Source organism: Corvus hawaiiensis, chromosome 26 (assembly GCF_020740725.1).
Source record: "Corvus hawaiiensis isolate bCorHaw1 chromosome 26, bCorHaw1.pri.cur, whole genome shotgun sequence".
In the NCBI taxonomy this organism is placed as follows: Eukaryota; Metazoa; Chordata; class Aves; order Passeriformes; family Corvidae; genus Corvus; species Corvus hawaiiensis.
In genome coordinates this window covers 28,628,733-28,650,884 of record NC_063238.1, presented here as the reverse complement: position 1 = coordinate 28,650,884, position 22,152 = coordinate 28,628,733, and the positions used below count along the sequence as shown (strand labels likewise).

Here is a 22,152-nt window from a genome sequence, read left to right as displayed (position 1 = left end):
ACCTACTCTCTTTTGAATCTATTCTCCCTTGTCCTATCACTACATGTGTCTGTAAACAGTCCCTCTCTGTGTTTCTTTTAGGCTCCCTTCAGGTACTGGAAGGCCACAATTAGGCTAGATTGAAGCCTTCTTTCTTCCAGGCTTAACAAACACAGTTCTCTCAGCCTTTCCTCATAGGAGAATCCCTCAGAACATTTTGGTGTCCCTCCTCTGGATTTGCTTCAACAAGTCCATGGTTTTCTTGTGCTGAGACCCCCAAAGTGGGACACAGGACTCTGGGTGGGGTCTCATCAGAGCAGAATAGAGGGGCAGAATCACTTCCCTCAACCTGCTGCCCCATGCTGCTTTTGATGCATCCCTGGATACAACTGGCTTTTTGGGCTGCCAGTGCACATTGCTGTCTCATGTCCAGCCTCTCATCCACCAATACCCCAAGTCCATCTCGGCAGGGCTACTCTTGATCTGTTCATACCTCAGCCCAATCCTACTAAAAGGTCTAGTGCAGCACCTTATACTTGGTCTTACTAAACCTCAGGAGGTTCCCATGGGCCACTTCTCAAGTTTGTCCAGGTTCCTCTGGATGGATCCCATCCTTCAGATATGTCACCCACACCACTCAACTAAGTATCATCTACTAATTTACTGAGGGTGCACTGGATCCCTTTTTCTGTGTCATTAAGGAAGATATTAATTAACACTGGTCCCAGTACAGACCCCTGAGGGTCAGCATGTGTCATTGATGTCCACTGGGACTCTGAGACATTGACCACTACCCTCTGATTGTGACTGTCCAAACACTTTCTTATCCATCTAACAGTCCACTGATCAAATCCATCTTTGTCCAATTTAGAGAGAAGGACATTCTGGGAGACTGTGCCAAAAGCTTTACAGAAGTCCAGAAAAATGACATCTGTATTGCTTCCCTTGTCCACTGATGTAGTCATTTGAACACACCTTTCATAAGGCTAATACTTTTTTAAAGTAATATATTATTGATGTTGATTGTTTTAACTAAGATCTTTGCTACCAAAAAAAAAGCATTATAGCTTTTTGGTGCAGCTTCTAAAACTTGCAGTATTTTACTACTTTGTGCTTAATCATGCAAATGATTTAGTGTATTTTCTTCAAAATCTTTTAAAAGTAATTACATAGTCTAGTGAGCACAGAAAAGAGCAAAAAAGGGGAGATGAATTTTAAATCACATCCTGTGTTGATGAGCTACTATCTGTAGTTCATGGGTTATTATTAAATTTCATTCTGATGAGAAACTTGAGCTGAAATGGAATCGTACTATAAAGTTTCAAATGAATACTTGCAGCAGTGAAATGCTGTTTCCCTGTACTAAACTATCAGGAAAGAATCCACATTTTACCTTTGAGCATCAGTCTGAATCAAGTGTTATGCATTTAAACAAAATAATTTAAAAAATAAAACCCAAACCAGAACTATAAGTGTGCTGTCACAGATAGTTTCAAGTTTTCAACTTCTTGCTTAAACATGAGTTGATAAATATATTAATACAGGCCACTGGAGAACAATAGATACGATCTCTGCACCTTAATATTTTAGTTAACCACTCACACTGTGTAATACAATACTCTCTGAATGATATACTTCTAATCTAATTTCCTCGCTTTTGATGGAAACTAAGAATTATTTGCATTTTCATCAATTTCACCATGACTGGACATGCTGAACAAGTTATTCTGTGCAGAAACTGTAAGAAATCTATTTTCCTTTTTATGCAACACATATCCATAATAAGAATAATAATTAAAAGCTAATCTCAGATGAATTGCTATTTTAAATTAGAATGTACTTGTGTTCCGGTTTCTATTATCAAAGTGGTGTAAAGAGCAATTATTCTTTACCTCCTCTCATTAAAAAAAAATTAAAATATCATAGGAATATTCTGAAGCATGAGACAGTGTTGTTGACCAGCCCCATCTATTCTAATCAAATATTTCTCATTTTAACTTGTGAATGTATCCAGCATTCCACAAAGGGAACTTCTTTCTAAAAAAGTTCAGAAAAAGTCCTGCAGAATCTAATACCCATTTCAGTTCTGTGACTTCCCTTGTTTGTGGCAATTTTGCCCAACTGGCTCCTTCTTGGTCCAGAGTGGGGAAGGCACCACAAGCTTTGTTTCCAAACTCACAATTTGTTACCTGGTCCAAGCCCAAAGCAACACACTAGAGAGACCACAGAAAATGAGGATTTGATTTTCTTCCATGGAGGATCTAACTTTGGGGGGAGAGTAAATCTACTGAGAATGAGGCAGTTTTTTGTTTCATATCAAATTGTTCTCTGAAAATAATTTACTTTCTAGAGAAAGAGAATCACAACTTATCAATTCTATATTAAATGAAGGAATGATCAAATTTGGAAAAAAAATCCCAGCTAATAGTTGCTCCTAACAATATTATTGTGTTTTCTACTTTTCAACAGGTGGGAAATGTTGTTCAATTTCAGTGTAAAAAAGGACACCTGCTCCATGGTTCAACAACACGAACTTGCCTTCCTGATCTTACATGGAGTGGAATCCAGCCAGAATGCATACGTAAGAAACGATAATTTTTTTTTTCTCTCCTCAATTTTTTTTTATCTAGACTATTTAGCTGCAGTAAAATTGTCAGAAAGTTAATCTATATGACTTTATTAACTGAAAGGTAACAGAAATTTGCATTACTAGCTTACAGAAGCTAGAAATATGATTCTGAGTGAATTTTTCTATAAGAAACAATAGAATTAAAAAAAAAAAGAGAGAGAGAGAAAATTGGCAGATCTTCATCCAAAGTCACTTTCTATCTAAGAGGGTGCAACCCTTCCAACTCACAGGAGGTGTGAGAACAGGACGTATCAGAAGGCCCTATTCTAAAATATGTAGGAGAGCATATAATTAAAATGAGTTCTAGTAAACAGTTTGAACTGTTTCTCAAACAAGGAGTCAGGGTATTTTAAGATGGGGAAAAAAGAGTTTGCAATTGGAAATTTTTGAATCTGAAATAGAGAGAATCTTCTTCCAGTACAGACAGCAGCACTTCATTTCGTAGATCTTTTACACTTTGGTAAATAATGATAATTTACTGAAGATATAAGATCAAGGTTAGTCTTTCTAGTTCAGCTAGTCAGCTGTACTTTTCTGGAAATTGTCTTACCTTATAAGATCTGACCCTATAGAATTACTTCAGTGAATGGAGAACATATCCACAGAAGGAAACAGCATTAGTATTATTTCAGTTGGTGCTAGCATTAATCTTAAGCAAACAAAAAAACAGTAGCTCAGTGTGTTGAAAGGTGAACTCTGCTCTTGGAGGTATGCTGTCTTTGAGATAACACATAAATCTCACATTCTGGTGATTGTTAGACACTTCATATGAGATTAGAAATATTAATTTAATTTTTCTGGTATTTACAACTCACCTTCAATTTCTCCTTGACCCTTCATAGAGTTTTCCAACTGACCATTTATTTACTGTTATACAATGCTACATAGATATCATAAGTGATGTAAGTCACAAGCCATGATTGCTTTTAAGTCTGGTATGATGTGTGCTGTTTCTATTCTCATATGCAGACAACTGATCTTGTTCATGTAAGTGCATTTAAGTCAGTTATTGGTCCCTTGGAATTGAAAGGTCCATGTTTAAGAGTGTATTTACAGACTCACTGTAATATTTTATAGACTATATAGTAATTTATAATGTGAATGAAAACATATTAATATGTAATTTCTATTTATTTTTTACTTAGTTAACTGTCAGAATGAGCATATATTATCTTTTCAGAAGTATTTTCACCATTTCGACAGAAGGATATTTTATCTTTTCTTTGTAGCTCACAGCTGTAAACAACCAGAAACACCAAGTCACGCTAATGTTGCAGGAATGGATCTTCCATCACTTGGTTATACACTGATCTACACTTGTCAGCCAGGCTTCTTCTTGGCAGGAGGATCAGAGCATAGAGCCTGTAGGTCTGATGGCACATGGACTGGGAAGGTTCCAGTTTGTGAAGGTAAGCTCTTCTGTTTCCTGCTGCATCTGCCATCTGTCATATTTCAGTGCTTTTCTTTACTTGCAGTTGGCACACGCACGCCAACAATTTGATCGGGCCCAGTCAGCATTTTTTAACAAAAGGCAGGTCCTGCTTGATGAATCAAATCTACTGCTATAACAAAGTGACCTGCTTAGTGGTCACTCAGTACTTGGCACTGGTGTGACCACACCTTGAATAGTGTGTGCAGTTTTGGGCCCCTCACTCCAAGAAAGACATTGAGGTACTGGACTGTGCCCAAAGAAGAGGAATGAAGCTGGTGAAAGGTCTGCAGCACAAGGCTTATGAGGAGAGGCTGAGGAAGCTGGGGGTCTTTACCCTGGAGAAAAGGATGTTGAGGGGACACCATATTGCTCTCTATAACTACCTGAAAAGAGATTGTAGCAAGGTGAGTGTTGGTCTCTTCTTCAAATTAAGAAGTGGTGAGAGGAAAAGGCCTAAATCTGTGCCAGGGAAGGTTTAGGTTGGATATTAGGAAAAATTTTGAGGAAAATTTAGGAAGGGTTGTCAAGCATTGGAACAGGCTGCCCGGGGAAGTGCTGGAGTCACCATCCCTGGAGGTAGACATGTAGATGTGGCGTTTAGAGCCATAATATAGTGGAGGACTTGGTAGTGTTAGGTTAGCTATTGGCCTCTAAGATCTTAAGAGGTCTTTTCCAACCTAAATGATTAAATGATTCTGTAGTAATATTTGAGAAAGGTGCCTAAAGTTCAAGATGTCTGAATCACTGCGTGCAATTAATCCATAGGGTTTAATATTATTTCATATTTTTATGTAAGGAACTGTATACTACTAGAAAACAAAATGTATCTACTTTGTCCTTGCTGTTCCAACCTTTAATTTTGTTTCTAATTTTTACTACCTACTTTGTCACAGTAGGACATGAAAAACACCATATCCAAGTCATGGTGAGAAAGGTGGTTTTCATGTGACATAAGGAATATACTCAAGTGTAGGAACTGTTTGGAATTTTATTTCCTGAATAATTAAAGGCCTTTTCAGATTACTGTTACCTAATGTTTCAGATGTGGTTATCCCCAGGGCTCTTACAGAGGCATTCACAGGCTCTGTAGCCAAACACTGCTACTTGGAAGGGAAATAGGAAATGAATAGTTTGTATTACTAAAAAAACAGGTGTCCTGGAATTGCATGCCAGGCAAGTGCTGGGGGAAAATAAAGCAGAGCTTTGGGATAGTGCTAGAAAGCTAGCAGCCAGGAAGCTTATGACCTGTTCAGTACTTGGAAAGTATTATGGCAGGCCAAATGTGATTCATAGGTTGTATTTTGATTCAAGAATTTTCTGCTGCTGCTGTTGAAAGACGTAGCATTAGTTGTATTACCTGTTAGTAAGGAAGCTTTTTGAGATTTTTTTTTTTTTTAAGTATTAAGTAGTAGCTATGAGTGTATCTACATTGTCATATAGCTTAGTTTCCCAATGTCTTGAAAAAATGTTAGAGAAATTTTAAAAAATTTAGAAAGAGATGTGTTTCTTCTTCCTTTTTAGCAGTGGAGGAAGCTAATAATGAGCAATATATTGCAAAATGTTAACTCTAATTACATAAAGTAAAATATCTCCTAGGTAATTTCAGTTTTGGCTATAGGGCAAGGTGAAATATCTCTCTGATGGAGCATAGGAGAACACCAGATCAGGTTGTTCACCTTTTATTGTGAACTTCACAAAAATAACTTTGAAATGGATGAAAAAGAATAAAATGTTTGGAGCTGAGAGCTCTAAAGGGACGTGTAGGGGAATTAAACTAGAATTTGATCCTTTAACAGAGTTGAAATCTTGAAAGTCCTACTCAAATATCTGGACCTAGAAACTTTAACTTCACAGTTAACTAGTTTTAGTTTGGATTTGTATTTAACATTTGCATTTAAGTTTTACTTCGTGTTTCAAATTTCAGTTCTGGACTTGACTAGAAATTTATTCAACTTAAGGAGGCTAACTGGCTCATCATCTTTTTACGCTAAAGCCCAACTAGAAAGTGTAATCCAGATATTTCTAACCTGAATTTAATGTAGTTGGAAAGCATATGCTGTTGGACCATTTCCTCCAGGTCAACAATATATAGTGAAGTTCAGTATGTTTCTTTCGAAACAGAGAAGAAATTGAGGTTAATCAATCAGTAATAATAGACCATGAGAACCTTAGGTTGCATTTCAACCACTGCCCTTGCTTCTTTACAGTTTTAACATACATGACAAGAAAAGACCTTTTGAAAAAGCTAAAATTTATTCTCAAAAATATTCTCAGTCCTTGCAAAAGTTTCCTTTTTATGCAGAAAAATACTCAACTCAGGGGGGAAGTAGTTTCTTTTCTTGTGTATTTGTTTAGAACATGGATTGGAGAGAAAAGGCCTGGGTTCAAGGCCAAGACAATACAAAATATTGAAATTGCAATTGGAGCAAGGAATTGAGTCTAGTGCCACATGGACTATTTTATATTAGGAGACAGAATTATTTGTCTTCTTTATGTTCCAGTGAATCCAAATTAGTTTCTTCAAAATAAAATAGCTTCACCTCCAGGAAATTATAATGTCCTAGTGCATTTAGTTCATCATCTTCAGTGGTGGAAGAGTTCCTGCTCTAAGCAGAGAAGAAATTGTATTTTCCAACTTCCAGTTCTCATATCACCTGAGCAGTTGGCTATTCTGTGGACAGCCCCTTTGGTTTCTTTCTTTCTGTTGTTATTCTTCAAAGAATGAGTGACCTTCTCCTTCACTATTAAGAGATTATGTCAGCATCTATGGGTTTTCAGTCTTGAACACAAGATGTCTCACTCAGTACTGTTGAAGACAGTTAAGTCCTGGAGAGAAATGATTTCAAGCTCCCTTTGTTGTGTGTGTCTTCGCTGTTTGGTCTTACATTGCAGTCAATGCACTGTTCACTGTTCCTAATCCAAGTGACACAGCCAGGATTAGATGATATATTAGAAGGATCTCACATATTAGTGCACAGTCCAGGACTGTAAATTCTGAAACATGGATTCTGAAGTGAAACCCTGCACTGACTACTGAAAATGACTTGATAACATCCAGGTGCCTGATTTAGGAGGATAATGGGGGAACAGAAGAAATTTTTGTGTAAGTGCTCCTGTGATACTAAGGTTTGATACCAACTGAAATCTCATTCATATTTGAGTTCGAAACATAGTCTTATATGCTTTTTAACAAATAAATTTCATGATGGAAATTATTTTATTTGTTTCTGAGTAACATTTTGCTACTGAATTGTCTTTATATAATTTATTCTTTCTAACAGCTGGTTCTAAAATATTAGTGAAGGATCCCAGACCAGCATTGGGAACACCGAGTCCCAAACTAAGTGGTAAGTACTCCAAGGTTTATATAGTTATAAACCATTTCTGTAGAAAAGACAACGGGGATCAGTTTAATGAGATTGCACTGAGTGGTTTAGAATGTGTAAAGGATATTAGATTAGGCACTAGATTAACAAGGAGGGAAAATAATTAAATTATTCCCCAATTTTGAAGTCTGCTTACCATATGGTATAATTTATATCTATATACAATTTCTGTTATGAAATGAGAGTTTTATTGGTTTCACCGAAATCACGGTGTTCTCTGTAAGATTCTATGCAATTTACTTATTTAGAAACTGCACTACTCACCTTGAAATAATTTAAAGATGTTTTGCAGATTTCTTCAGTCCTGCACATTTTTACATATTGCTAATTTAAATTGCTTTACCTAAATACTAGCCTTCAACATAGCTTCCAAAAAAGCTAATTTTAGCTGAGACAAGGTAACTTCTCGAATTTTTGCTAAAGTCTCAGGTTTTAACAGATTTGCTGAAGACCATATTTGGATGTTCTGACAAGAGAAGCTCTCTGTCCGCTGACGAGATCTTTTGAAAAGAGCAGTCTCTGTAACTAAAATTAACCTTTGAGTATAATAAACCTATTGAATTTCTACTGATAATGAATAAGATTTAAAAGTAGTACTTTAGCATATGGGGATTTGGGGGCTTTTTTTTCTTAACATTTTGTGTACTAGTTCAAAACTATTTTTTTCAATGATGTGCTGCTGAGTGGTAGACATCAAGTTTTTAATTCAGAAAATTTTCATTCGTTTTGTGCAGTCCTGATTAACTGCCCATATAGCCCATAAAGATTAGTTTTCCTAAAAGTAGGGAAATATATTTCAGGCAGATTACAATCAACAGCATCAGAGCATTTGCACCATGCAATTTCCTTGCTTGCAGGTCCAGTATCTACATGTTTTTTTCAAGAAACATATACATATATATGTACATGTACAGAGATAGAAAAATTAGGAACGCTCCTTTGCCCTTCATGGAGAAGACAACCTGCCTTTGTGTTGCATAAAACAAGTAATGAAAGAAAACTGTGGATATTCCAGTAGGTCCCAGTCTTGGATTTAGGGGTATCCTGAGAGAGAAAAGGGCAAATATTCTTCTCTGCTTATCTGACGAGATGCCAATGCACACATGAACACAGAGCTTTAACTTCAGTATGAATGACTTCAAATAATGTGAAACTGCTGATTTGAAATAGTGATTCTTACAGGGCTAACTCTGATACGTTACTTTTTAAAGTGTAGTAAGCCCATCCTAAATCATGTTTAATTTAATTATTTAACAGGTATTTCATGTTAAGGTTTTAAAGATTTGCATGTATCAGTTTTTACTTCATAGGTATCTTTTTGTTGTTTTGGTGGAGTTTTTTTGTTGCTGGAAAGCATTACTTAAATGAATAATTTTACAGTTTGCTAATGATAAATATAAAATGTAAGGGTATAAATCTAGCATTTCAATTCCCCAGCAGACTATGATCTGTTTTAAATTTTAAATTAGAGAATTAATTTTTTTCTCCTGGTGAAGCTTATAATGTTTTTAAGCATTTGAAGACAAGACAAAACTCCTTATATAATTTTTTCATTAGAAAAATTGACCAGTTAATAAAGAAAATGCTTATATTTCATGTCATTTAAAGAAAATGCTTATGAAATTTTTTATATCTAAATTGATATTAATTTCTGCAAAATGTAATGCTAGGTATATGTCCCTAGCCATCTGTGCAGGCATAGAAAAGATTCTACAGTGAGTGGAATATGATCTTCTAGCCAAAGCTTTCAGAATTTTTGGAAATGATTTAACTCTGGGGCAGGTCCGTATTTTAGTAAAAAAGCAAATGAAGATGTAGTTGTGGTTGCGGTCTTCAGTGCAAATATGTTTCTTTCATAAATGTTCCTGACAGATTTGTATGTTTGATATCTGAAAATTAGGCCTAGTAGATTTATAAAAAGGAAAGAAAATGCTAATATTTATCATACATTTTGTTGGATATTTGACTTTGTAAGTACTAAATATTGCAATACGTATTGAAACATGTTTTTGTTTATATAGTTCCTGATGATGTATTTGCCCAAAATTATATATGGAAAGGATCTTACAATTACAAAAGCAAGAAGCAACCCATGACTTTGACAGTCACCAGTTTCAATGCAACTTCAGGAAGAGTAAATGCAACACTTACAAACAGCAATATGGAATTGCTGCTATCAGGTATGGGCTAAGGAAAACTAATTTCCTTTCTTTCCTTTTCCTGTCTTACATACTTTGGTTCCCTGTAACTTTCTGCATAACTTAAACTTTATTATTTTATCAAAGAAATTTTCATTGCATTTCAGTTCCTTTTCAAAGGTAGGGATTTTTCCACTTCTTTCCCTCCCCTTGTTTTTTTTTTTTAAAATTTTCCAGGTTTTTACTATATTTGGAGTTAATAGTCAATAAGGAGTGAAAGAATCATATTAATTCTCATGCCTCTCTTTTAAAAGTTTTAAATAAATTTCAAGTACTATTCCTGAGATTTTCTTAATTCTTAATTATAAAAATTACCCACAGTAGCCTAATGACTAATAACAAATATGATGAGATTGATATATGTTGACCTAGAAAGTCAGAGATACCTAATGAACATGGAAAGAAAGTAGAGCTGACACTTGTTAGATTTTCTAAGTAAAAAAAAGGAGGTAGAATCATAGAATTGTTTAGGTCTAAAAAGATTTCTAACATAACCAACTTAACCTAATACTGCCAAATCCACCACTAAACATGTCTCTAGAAGTGCCATATCTACACATCTTTTAAATACCTCCAGGGATGGTGACTCCACCACTTCCCTGGACAGCCTCTTCCAATGTCAGACAACCCTTTCAGTGAAGAATTTTTTCCTAAGATCCAATCTAAACCTCTTCTGGCACAACTTGAAGCCATTTCCTTTCACCCTACCACTTTCTGCTTGAGCAAAGTACCAAAACACCTCACTTCAACTTCTTTTCAGGTAATTGACGAGAGGATGTAGTCTGCCTTCAGTTTCCCTTTTTTCCAGACTAAACGACCCAAGTTTCCTCAGACTCTCTGCATAAGACTGGTGCTCCAGACCCTGCTCCAGCTCCATTGCCCTTCTCTGGACGTGCTCCAGAATTTCCATGTCTCTCTTGTAGTGAGGGGCCCAAAACTTAATGCAGGATTTGAGGTGTGGCCTCACCAGTGCAGAATAGGAGGGGATGATCACTGACCTGGTGCTGCTGACCACCCTATTTATTATACAAGCCAGGAAGCCATTGGCCTTCTTGGCCACCTGAGCACAATGAAGGATCATGTCTAGCCATGAACAGCACCCCCAGGGCCTCCCAAGCCTGTAGAGTTTCCTGGGGTTGTTGTGACCCAAGTGCAGGCCCATTGATCCAGCCTGTCCAGATCCTTCTGCAGAGCCTTCCTACTCTCTGGCAAAGCAACACTACTGCCCAACTTGGTGTCATCTGCAAACTGACTGAGGGTACCGTCAATGCCCTCATCCAGATTGTTGATAAACACATTAAACAGGACTAGCCCCAGTATTGAGCCCTGGGGAGCACCAGTTGTGACTGGCCACCAGCTGGATGTAACTCTAATCAACACAAATCTCTGAGCTCGTCCAACCTGTCAACTTTTTATTCAGTCCAACCCATGAACAGTCAGTTTCTCCAGGAGGATGCTGTTGGAAATGGTGTCAAAGCCTTTATGAAGTTCAGTGAGACAACATCCACAGCCTTTCATCGACTGAGTCACCTTATCATAGGACACCAGAGTAGTCAAGGAAGATCTGCCATTCATAAGACTATTTGGCTTGGCCTGATCTCCTGTTTGCTGAGAGGGGTGGTCTACAGGAAGGATGTAATGAGCCAAAGAATCTATGTTTCTGCTGAGGTCTTACTTCCCAGTATTGAGTAGAGTAGTAAATTCTTATCATTAGATTTGTCTGTGAAAGGAATTTTGTAGGTGTCCTTTGAAGAATCGTGCCTGAGAGTCTGGACTGAAAAACTCTTTGTCTTGGCTGTGTGTGAATTTTTTCTATTGTATTAATTTCATCCGTGTAATTTCCGTGAAGATATTAGGTACAGCAGATGTAGTACTTTGTATTTTTAGAATTAGAAAAGTAAACCATTGTGTTTTCTCACTCAAAACCCTCCTCCTCCAAATAAAAGGTTCATTTAACTAGACACAAATGTGATTCCAAATGCCCTTTTCAACTATATGTACAGGCATTACATATGTCATCAGGTAATTAATATTTTTTACTTCCCTGTTCTACAGATAGAACACTGAGATCCTGTATACTGAAAGGGTATCTTAGGGCCAGGGAAGTAGGGATGGATCAAAAAATACATTTACATGCCAGGAAGTTGAATTTACCTACACTCAATTTGTAGTTTTCTCAAATGAAACATGGTTTCATCCTCCTGCATCATTTACTGTTTTGCATTCCATCATTTGATGCATCTTTTTATACTTCTTTTTATTTTGACACCTGTGCTTGCTGTAATTATACATAGAATAAACCCATCTTGCCAAAGCACATTCATTTGAGCTCAGGGCAGTGTTAACATGAAAATAAGTCTTCTGATTAGCCCAGAGATTATTTATAGGTAATGATACCTCCTATAGGGCAGTCACGGATCCTTGATGTGGAGAAGGCTTTTGTTTTCTCAATTTAGGCAGGTACACAAGAAACATGAATTAGGAATCATTGCCCACAGAAGATGAAATCACTAAACATATTGTGGTATTTTATTTCCATTTCCAAATCAACAAATAATGATATTTGGGTTCTAAATAATTATTCTGCAGGAACAATAGTGAGTCAATTAATTATGTCTACAAAGCAAAGAAGGTTGGATCTTCCTTTCCTTTCATCTATCATATGGAAGAAACTGTGTTGTAAGTGACCATACTAACTGCTGAAGAACAATCCAATTTTTAAAAATATTCTCAAATTTGGTTTTTTTTTTTTTACATTTAGCAGCAGCTTTTGGAATAGAATTTGTATGTGGATCTTCCTATTATCACATTTTCTATGTAATGATTAAATTATATGTATTGAAAGTAGGGATGTGAGGTTTAAATACACACTTCCTGATTCAGAACAATATTTTCCATTTCAAATCAGATTGCTGTCAATGTTTGTTCTGCCTAAGGCTTGAAGTAACAGCTGTGTGTATGGGGTTTTCCTTCCCTTCTCTCCTCTCTACAGGCTAAGCTAAAAATGGTTTTTATTGAAATTTTATGATTATTGAAATAATTTCAAAATAGAGTGAATTTTTCTAAACAAACAATGTTGACAATTGGTACCTATTCTTCCTGCTTTTCCTCTTTAAGACAAGAGATGATGTGTTTATTCTCAAAGATGACATAATTTTTCAAGTCAACACAAATGTGAATTTTTAAAATTATATTCTACAGGAGTGTATAAAAGCCAGGAAGCTCGGCTAATGCTCCACATATATCTCATTAAAGCACCCTCCCATACATCTGCAAGCAAGTTGAAAGAGGAAAAATGGGCTATGGATGGTTTTGTGAGTATATTTCTGCTGCAAAAGAGAGGGAATTTTTTATTTGTATGATTGAAATCATGTTGGTTTTCACACCCAAAAAATCCTGAGACGTATCAAATGGAATCTTGTTAGCAAGGCCAATTCATTAAATTAAATGAAAATTTTCTTGTAAAATGCAGGAGACCAGTCCGAGGGAAAAGTATGGGAACAGTCATAGAGTGTAGGCAAAATTATAATGCGTGTTAGTACAGAAGCCTTTCTCATAGGTCTCTTATTCCTTGTTTAGCAACAAGCAAAAGACGAACTGTCACATGTATGTGGAAAACAAAATAGATTACTCCAATTTATCATTAGGCCCCTTGGGGTTCTGGGTCTGAGTTTATTCTTTGAAACAGAGAGGAAGAGAGACCATAACTGAGAGGAGGAGAGGTAAAGGAGAGGGTTAAATAGCCCAGGTTTCTGGGATGGATTAAGCCATGAAAAGGAAATGCCTTGCAAGAATAGATAGAGAAAAAAAGTAGATTTTTTAGAAAACAAAGAGCTTAAAATTATTTGGATGATGATAAACACTCGTACATCCTTACTACACCATCTAATTTTTCAAGGAATTTGTCTGTTTTCCTATGTTTCACCTATTGGTTAAGCACTACAGGGACAGCACTATGTGTACACATGCCAAAAGAAAAGAAGAAGTGTACATTGAATTGCACACACAAATTTATATTTTTATAACAAGTGGCACTGGTTGAACAATAATTTCTTAAAAAGGTGCAGAATGAAAACCTTAAACTAAATTCATTAAGCAACAAATGTTCTAGTAAAAAGGCTTAACTCTCTTGGCCCGTACAAAGTTTAGGCTTCATGAACATGCTCCTGAGGTAGCAAATGCAGGGAATTTATTTTCAGGCTTCTAAATATACAGAAGTAGACAGTATATTCCCTACATTCCATATGCTATTTACATACTGTTCTTACTTGACCTTTTTTCTCTTTGAATCTTGGAATAGCGCACAGAGACTGCTTTAGCCCAAAATAAAAAAATCACCTAAGAAAGGCACCCTGTGTTCAGTGAAAACATAGCTTCAGGTCACTGCTGAAGATATACTGTGTCTTGAGAAAGGGAAGCTTAAGGGAAAAGCTTGAGGGAAACTACACTGAATTTAAACCTAGTAACTATTCTTAGAAGCAAGTATCTGTCAAATTGTATACAGTGCACTACTTTAGATTGTACTTACTGTAATCAGAGAGGTAATCATAGGATTACAAACATCCCCTCCCTTCCACAAACCTTTTAGTTTATACTAGCATATTTTTCCCTTGTACCAAAGCCTTATTCAATGTTCTTCTGGTCCACGGCTGTATAATTAAGTACTTATTGGGATAAGCACTGAGAAAAATCAAAAGAACTGTCAATTAATGTGAGGTCTTTTTTATTTCATTTAAAACTAGCTATTAAAATGTCAATACTTGCATCCGTAGAATTATATGCAATATAACTTTTTCAATCTACTGCCTAAACAAAACAAAAAAATATGAAGTATAGAAATACAGTATTTTAGAAATACTGACATTTGAACTACTAGAAAATTTAGGTCTTACTGGTTTTAAAAAAATAAAGTTAAAGGTAGTATAATGTATCAGATGTGACTGTAAACCACCATGTCTAAGTTGTGCCTATAACAGTCCTATTTTTTCTTTTGAACTTTATATATAAATTTCCTAGAAAAAGAGGGTGTTTATAGTGGGGAATAACAGCTACCAGTCAAGTATAGTAGGATATAGAATAGAACAGCTCCCTTTCAAATAGATACATGTAACTTGCAACAAACTTTTCCCCATTTAATTCAAAGTACATTTTGCTTACAGGTTTCTGCTGAACCTGATGGAGCAACATATGTTTTTCAAGGATTCATCCAGGGTAAAGATTATGGACAATTTGGGCTTCAAAGAATAGGTATGCAACAAATTCTAGTTCTTTGCTAGTTCATTGTTCCATATTCTGTTTCATTATATCCAGTTGTATGAGGGTATGTGCAGGATGTTAACAGAAATTACATTTTATAGAATATTGAGATATTAATATCTTTAAAATGTCATTTAAGTGGTACTTACAAATAAATTGTAAGGAGCTATAGATGACTTGCAATGTACTGCTTAGTATACATATTCATTTGTAATATTTTGAGGAATGTTTTTATCCAAATACGTGTAAAAATTTAGTTTCGTATCTTAATAGCTATCTAGAAAATCCATGTTATAGAATGCTCTAATAGACTGATTTCTTGCTTAACATTTCACCTAAACATTATTAGAAGAGGGAAACTGGTAAATCTTTACAAGTAAATGCTTGTATTACTTTTAAGAAGAAAAAAAGTCTTACTTAGTTGATAAGCGCTTTTTTCCTAAAAATTGACTTCTTGTTTCTATACAAAGAGAGCTTTGGTAACAGAGCAGTGGAGACAACATTCTGTTGTGCTATTTAAGAAAAGAATTTAATTTTCTTTTCTAAAGTTGTCTTAAGAACAGTGATATTTCTCCTTCCATGAGAATTTGAATTTAGTTAATACTGAATTTTAAATGATAAAATACTGTTGGGAATGCCTTAGAAGAGGATTTCCTTTTCACTAGTATAATGGCTGTTTAGATAGACTGCTTACCTTCAGGTAAAATTCCTATATGTGGATGGAAAGTGATGTTTTTCAGCCACAAAATATTGTCCATTCTTTTTTTTTTTTTCTGTAAAATCAGGAAATTCTTTAATTCTTGAATGTGCTGGAAGGAAGGAATTTAAAGTCAATTTTTTCTCTTTTCATAGTTCTAAATCACAGTAAAATATACTGTTTGGGATCTTGTTTTTCACTGTAATTTCATATGAAAATTACTTTGCAAGAAATTTTAGCAATATCTTTATCGAGAAATGTTTCCTTTAAATGAATGTAAGAAGTTATTTTCCTATAACTTCTTTAACATCTTAAAATATTTGAAAGTCATCTAAGAAAAATTAAAATGCAAGATTTCTTTGGCAAATTGTTCTGATTATTATGAAAATGATATTTCTTCATTTGATTTTTGGAGGATATTTTTGATATTCTTTTCTGTAATATGTTGAAGATACTTTTTATTGGTGTATAACTTCGAGAAAAGAATGATTCACTCAGAGTCAAATTCTATACAATGTTTAATTGTAGCTAATATAGTCAATAATATCTCTATAAAGAGATTCACAATCTTTGTACAGATTTTGTTTACCATGCTTACCACTTCATTATTTCATGCACACAGACACAAACTTAGCTTCTCAAAAATAAAATGTTTTGATTGTTGTTCCCACACAATTTTCCTCACAGCCTGCATGGTTGTTTGGGGTCTTTTTTGTGTTTTGTTTTTCTGTTTTTTGGAGTTTTTTTTAATTTATGTATATTCTTATATGATCAAGAAATTCAGAAAACATTATGACCTAAGCAATTCTTAAAAGGTCCAGTTAAAATCTTGAAAATTAACTTTGAAGATGCATTACAGAATCACAGAATCATCTAGGTTGGAAAAGACCTTGATGATCATTGAGTCCAACGTATGACCTAACATCACCTTACCAACTAAACCATGGCACTGAGTGCCACATCCCGTCTTTCTTTAAATACCTCCAGGAATAGTGACTCCGCCACTTCCCTGGGCAGCTCATTCCAATGCCCAACCACTCTTTCTGTAAAGAATTTTTTTCTAATGTCTAGGTCATTGTTATAACCTTTCTTCACATTTAAAAGATGTATCACTTGTCTGTGTAGAAAATGTAGATAATGTTTTCTTCAGCCATGCAGGAGGTCATATTTCTATTTTTTCATCTATATCTGGCTTTAGCTATTCAAAATTGTTCCTATCTCTTTCACTCTGTGTATCCATAGCAGCACCTAAGGAAGTAATGAGTTTTCAATTTGCCTCTTTAGGTGATTGGCTTTTTCCTTGAAAGTATGTTTGGGTTTTATATATGTAGTATTTATTAATTAATGAAATAGACATATATAAACAGTAATATAATCAATCTAACATATGCATTATTATAAACTTGACCTTTTGTATGACAGTACAGTAATGTGTTTCCATTACATACAAAAGTTGAATCCTATGCTGAATTATGCTGTAAGGTATTTACTGTACCAGAGTATGTGTACTGTTCTGCCAACATGTGGCATCCACATATTAATCAGAATATGGTATAATATATTCAAATTCCGGGTGGTCTCAGCACACAGGTGTAGGTATGCAGCAGAACACATTATGATGACCCAGTAACAAGGTGTTACTGAATTACGAGGATTATGGAGTAGTATCAGTAGTTTGCTGATAACAGACATATAGGATATTACTTTTTTTTCTCTTTTCTTTTTTTAGGTCTTAACATGTCTGAGGGTTCAAATTCTTCTAATCAACCACATGGTACAAATAGTAGTTCAGTGGCCATTGCTATCCTTGTGCCTTTCTTTGCCCTTATATTTGCTGGTTTTGGCTTTTATCTTTATAAACAAAGGTAAGTACAAATTATATATACAGAATTCTTCTATTCCACTGCATGTTGGTGATTTTTTGTCTTCAGTTTTTGCTAGTGTAAATAAAGTTTTCTGTAAAACAAAAAAGACTTTGCAAAATATGCATGCAGGCAGTTCTTCCGACATCTATTAAGGTCTGGTATAATAACTATGAGATGAGTTTATTATACAGTGCTGTACTTTCATTCCTACCTATTTAAAATTTTATACATTTCTCTCTTTATGATAAAATAGATGCTATAAAGTATTGGCATATGCTGAATAATATAATTGGTAGATTTTGTGTGTATTTACAATAAATTGCCTTTATTCTTTTCTTCATGTGACAGAATGAATTCATATCCTGAGTAATTTATCTTAATGCCTGATCAGTTTATTTGCATAGAAGAATATGCAAGCATTATGTCACCAAGAGGTTTCATTTTGGAACTGTTTCTGCATCTGGAATTATTAGTTCATATGCAATTATGTTAAATAGCCACCAGTCTTTTCAGTTTCATTAGTCTAAGTTCAACCGTTTTGTTCATGTTACCGAGACCAGTATTAATTCTTTGGATGCAGTAAGCTTCTCCTGTAGCTTTAAAGCATTTGATGGCTAAAGAAACCTTAATCACTTTAATGCCAAGACGATTCATTGCATACTAATTGCCAAAATGGTGATTTACATCTGATAGTCTGACAATAATACTAGTAATATACATTACAGGATAACGTTAGTTTAAAACATGTACCATCATTTTTGATTAGTACTACTTGTTTTCAATTGCTGCAGCATATGAAAAATTGCCCATGTAATTTTTTATGTATTTGCTATTAGCTGCATGCTGTAAGCACTTGCCTTGGCATTTTATATTGATGATTTACAGTACAGTATGCATTTTGTATAGCAATATAGATAAAAAGCTTGTAAGGGTTTGAACTCCGATGTTTTTGAGTTATTTAGTGAAAAAGGGTGCATTTCAGCTGCAAACTCATTCTTGGTAAAATGACGGGGTCTCCAAAGGGAAAAAGAAAACCTCAGTCATCTGATTGAGGAATTACTGTGTCTTTTCAAGATTTTGTTGTACTCTATAATCTGATCATCCAAGTGGAATGGGTAACAACTTGGATAATGGATACAATAACAATGGATAGCCTCTTCTAAGGTTGTTAACTAAGTTTCTAAGTGAATGCCATTTTTAAGGAATCATGAAGCCCTTAAACTTCAATAAAGACAGTACTAATTCTTAGCTTAAATATTTTTTTAAAAATCAAGATATCATATTTAGCTCCTATAACTGGAATTGGGAACTAAATTCTGTTCTTATTCTTAAACCACCTTAAGTCATTGAGGAAAACTGCAGTAACAAATGTTCTGTCTTTCTTCTACAGGACTGCACCTAAAACACAGTACACAGGATGCTCTGTACATGAAAATAATAATGGACAAGCTGCTTTTGAAAACCCCATGTATGACACAAATGCAAAGTCAGTGGAAGGGAAAGCAGTACGATTTGACCCCAACTTGAACACTGTTTGCACAATGGTATAATGTGGTAATGATTTGTCTTCAAAGTCTGGAAATTGACACACAACACAGTGCACACACAGTTCACTGATTTAAAAACAAAAAAAGAAATGAAAAAAAAATTAAAGCACACTTTTCAGGATATAGTGGGTCACCTTTTCCTGAGGACGGTAGGAAAGTCTGGGTTGTAGTTATTTTGTTTTGATTTTGTTTTTCATAAACTGGATCAGAATTCTTCTTTGTGTATGCCACGGAGAGTTTTAAAAAATTTTGCTGCACTCCATGAGTGCTACTCACAGTTTATTTGCTTTTTTAAAAAAGGAGGTTATTCTAAAACATAAAACATATTTGCATATATTGGAGGAGCATCCACTATCAGTATTCTGTGCTTTATAAAAACTATAATAGAGGGACTGAGTTAAAAAAAAAAACCAACAGATATAGGTAGAAAATAAGAGCTATAGTTACAGGAGACAATAGGTCACCGATTTCTCTTTAACAGTCATATGCTACATTTTTCTCATGAGTTTGTATCTTTTTTCCTTTTTCAGCCCATTAAGTATTTTATTTTTCTCAGACCAGTTGAATTTCTAAGTCCAGGATGTAGTATTTAGAAATTGCGAGTATAACTTACTCTTTCCATATCACAGAAAAAAAATTTAAATTTCATGTTCTTATAAAATGAATTTTCTTCCCTGCTTCACATCTTGCTTCATTTTCATGTTCCAAGTCAAGCTTGTTTTCTCTGTTTCTATTAACAGTACCCACAAATTGTAACATTTATATATTTCTTTTGTCAATCATACATCTAGACAAATTTTGCAATGAAGAATCTAATATGAATTGAGCTTTGTATGTGCTTATGTTCCTTAATGTTGAAGAATGTTCAGGAGTGACCATCTTACATTTTTTTCAAAAGTTAAAACATAATTTAATATTTCCTATTAAAAAGTGCAGTTTACAGTAATATTAGTAATGAAATCCCTATATGAAAGATACGAGTCTATTTTTCAGTCCATGTTAGTTAAAACTAGGCCATATTCCACCTTTTTGTTCCTTCAGCATTTTGACAAAATGCATGCACAAAGCATGATGCGATCCCGTTGAGATTGATGGATTCTAAGAGACTTCAATGAACCTTGGATCAGATCTACAAGGCAATAGGGAGTTATAATTTGGAAATATTGTGTTTTCACATCTATTTTATCTATATATTCCGTACTCTATGGAAACAAATCCTTACAGCTCATTTAAAATTGAATATATTACCATAGTGCAATGAAAAAAAGTCTATATATATATATATATAAAGCCATGATTTTATTAGGGACAATCCATTCATTATAGGGACAATTCAGATTCCACAGCCCTCAAATACAAGTTTTAGACATTCCAAAATCACTTCTAAGGAAATGCAATTTTTAGTTTTACAGTTATTTCATATCAGAATTATTCAGTGGGAACTCAGTAATTTATTTGATGTAGGTCATTGTCTTCCATTCATAGCATGACTCACAAATGCTGTGTTTTAGCCAGTGTGAATTATCTGTTATTGTCCCTTTCAGACATTAATAATTCTGTGAAAATAACCTTTTTATTACCGTAATAGAGAGTGCCTACCAAAAATCATTGTACCCAGGATTGCTGCTTGGATTTCTATAATGTTTGATGAATTTCTTATAAATCATTTTACAACACTTTGTTTTGAATATTCATACAACTCTGTCAAACTGTATTCTACTAAAAGGATGCTGTTTTATATTTTATACCATTGGTTGTTATTTATTCTTGTTTATTCAAATGACTGCAATAACTATGATTCATTCATTAATGTTAAGGTTAATACATTTGAGATCGTTTAAAATGTTTCTTCTGCAACTGGCTACTCCTCTTATATTAATGCATACACTTTTGTAAAGAAGTATATTTTTATGAAAAAGGATTTGTAAAAGTATGATGTAAATTTTCAGTGCAATGTAAACAAAATAAAACCGGACAATTGCTTTTTTTAACCATGTCTCTTCTTTGGAAGATGAGCTTTAAACTTATTTAAGTTGGGAAGATAAGAAAATAACCAAATTAAGAATTCAAACTTGGTGTTCTTGTGAGTATTAAAATCGTTAATTTTTTTGAATCTTTCCGCAAATTTTAGGTGAAGCTGTAAGATTTAGATTACTTGCAAAAATAATTGATGAGCACAATGTTTAAAGCTATTTATTTGATAAAATTAATTTTCTGTTTTACTTGAAGAAGCAGTTTTACAGAAAAATGGTCTACCATTGTCAACCCAGTGGAAAGCACAGGAAAAAAATTATTTTAAAAGAAAAAAATAAGTTAGAAAATAAGTTAGTTTTGTATTCCTCAAGGCTGTAAATAGCCTACTTCATATATTATTTTGCTACCTCTTATCAGAAATATGCAGGATATATTAACAGGTAGTACCCGTGCATACAATATTTTTCTGTCATTAAAAACCCCCAGTGGTTCTTTTAATGACATTGAACTGGAAGGAGGGATGTTAATTATATTACTATAATATTGAAACTGTCTTTTAATGACCCTTTTCACTTACAAGCGTGGAAAGTGGATGGCAAATCCTGATCTGAGATTCTATCTGATGATAGAATAACTGGGGTGGGAGAATAGTCCAAAATTCATCTGCGAATTTGATGCTCTATATAAATTAAAGACACCCATTCAGGTCCATGTTGAAATTTCTGAAAATTGTGTTATTAAATACATTAGAGAAAGAAGCATGGAGTCAGTTTAAAAAGTATGAGGATTATGTTGACATGGGGGAGAAGGTGGTATTCTGGAGCAAATTAGTTAACTCTGCAAAACGAAAAAAAACCTGTTTCACAGTAGCCAAATTAGGAAATGGAGTTAAGCTCTTCGATTTTTGTTTATGCATTATATGTTTCAACATATAAAAGTAAATAAAACTTACATCAAATTAGTTCCACAATTCTGTTAATTAGCTTAGCCTAATATACCCAGCTTGCCCTTTTCAAGGATTATACTGACTTCATTGTTATAGAAAATGCCCTATTCAAAATAAAATGAATTTGGGGTTTAGTTAGTTTGTTTGCTTTTGTTTTGTACATTGGATCTGTTTGTTTGTGGTTTTTTCTTTTTTTTTTTTTGGGGGGGGGGGTGGGGAGTGTTGCTGTTTGAGGTGGTTTTC

At 34.4% G+C, this 22,152-nt stretch overlaps 1 protein-coding gene across 6 annotated transcripts in view; it reads left to right on the top strand.

The window, feature by feature from the left end:
* CSMD3 (CUB and Sushi multiple domains 3) overlaps positions 1–20,980 on the top strand; it is a 612,506-nt gene extending 591,526 nt beyond the window's left edge. For all 6 annotated transcript variants that reach the window (XM_048286482.1, XM_048286481.1, XM_048286480.1 and 3 more), the window contains 8 exons: positions 2,449–2,560; positions 3,838–4,017; positions 7,322–7,387; positions 9,448–9,606; positions 12,826–12,938; positions 14,784–14,871; positions 17,307–17,442; positions 18,833–20,980. In XM_048286482.1, coding sequence (XP_048142439.1) covers positions 2,449–2,560; positions 3,838–4,017; positions 7,322–7,387; positions 9,448–9,606; positions 12,826–12,938; positions 14,784–14,871; positions 17,307–17,442; positions 18,833–18,992 — 1,014 coding nt within the window. In that variant the 3' untranslated portion in view covers positions 18,993–20,980. The remainder of the gene's footprint in view (positions 1–2,448; positions 2,561–3,837; positions 4,018–7,321; positions 7,388–9,447; positions 9,607–12,825; positions 12,939–14,783; positions 14,872–17,306; positions 17,443–18,832) is intronic.
* Positions 20,981–22,152: the final 1,172 nt, after the last annotated feature.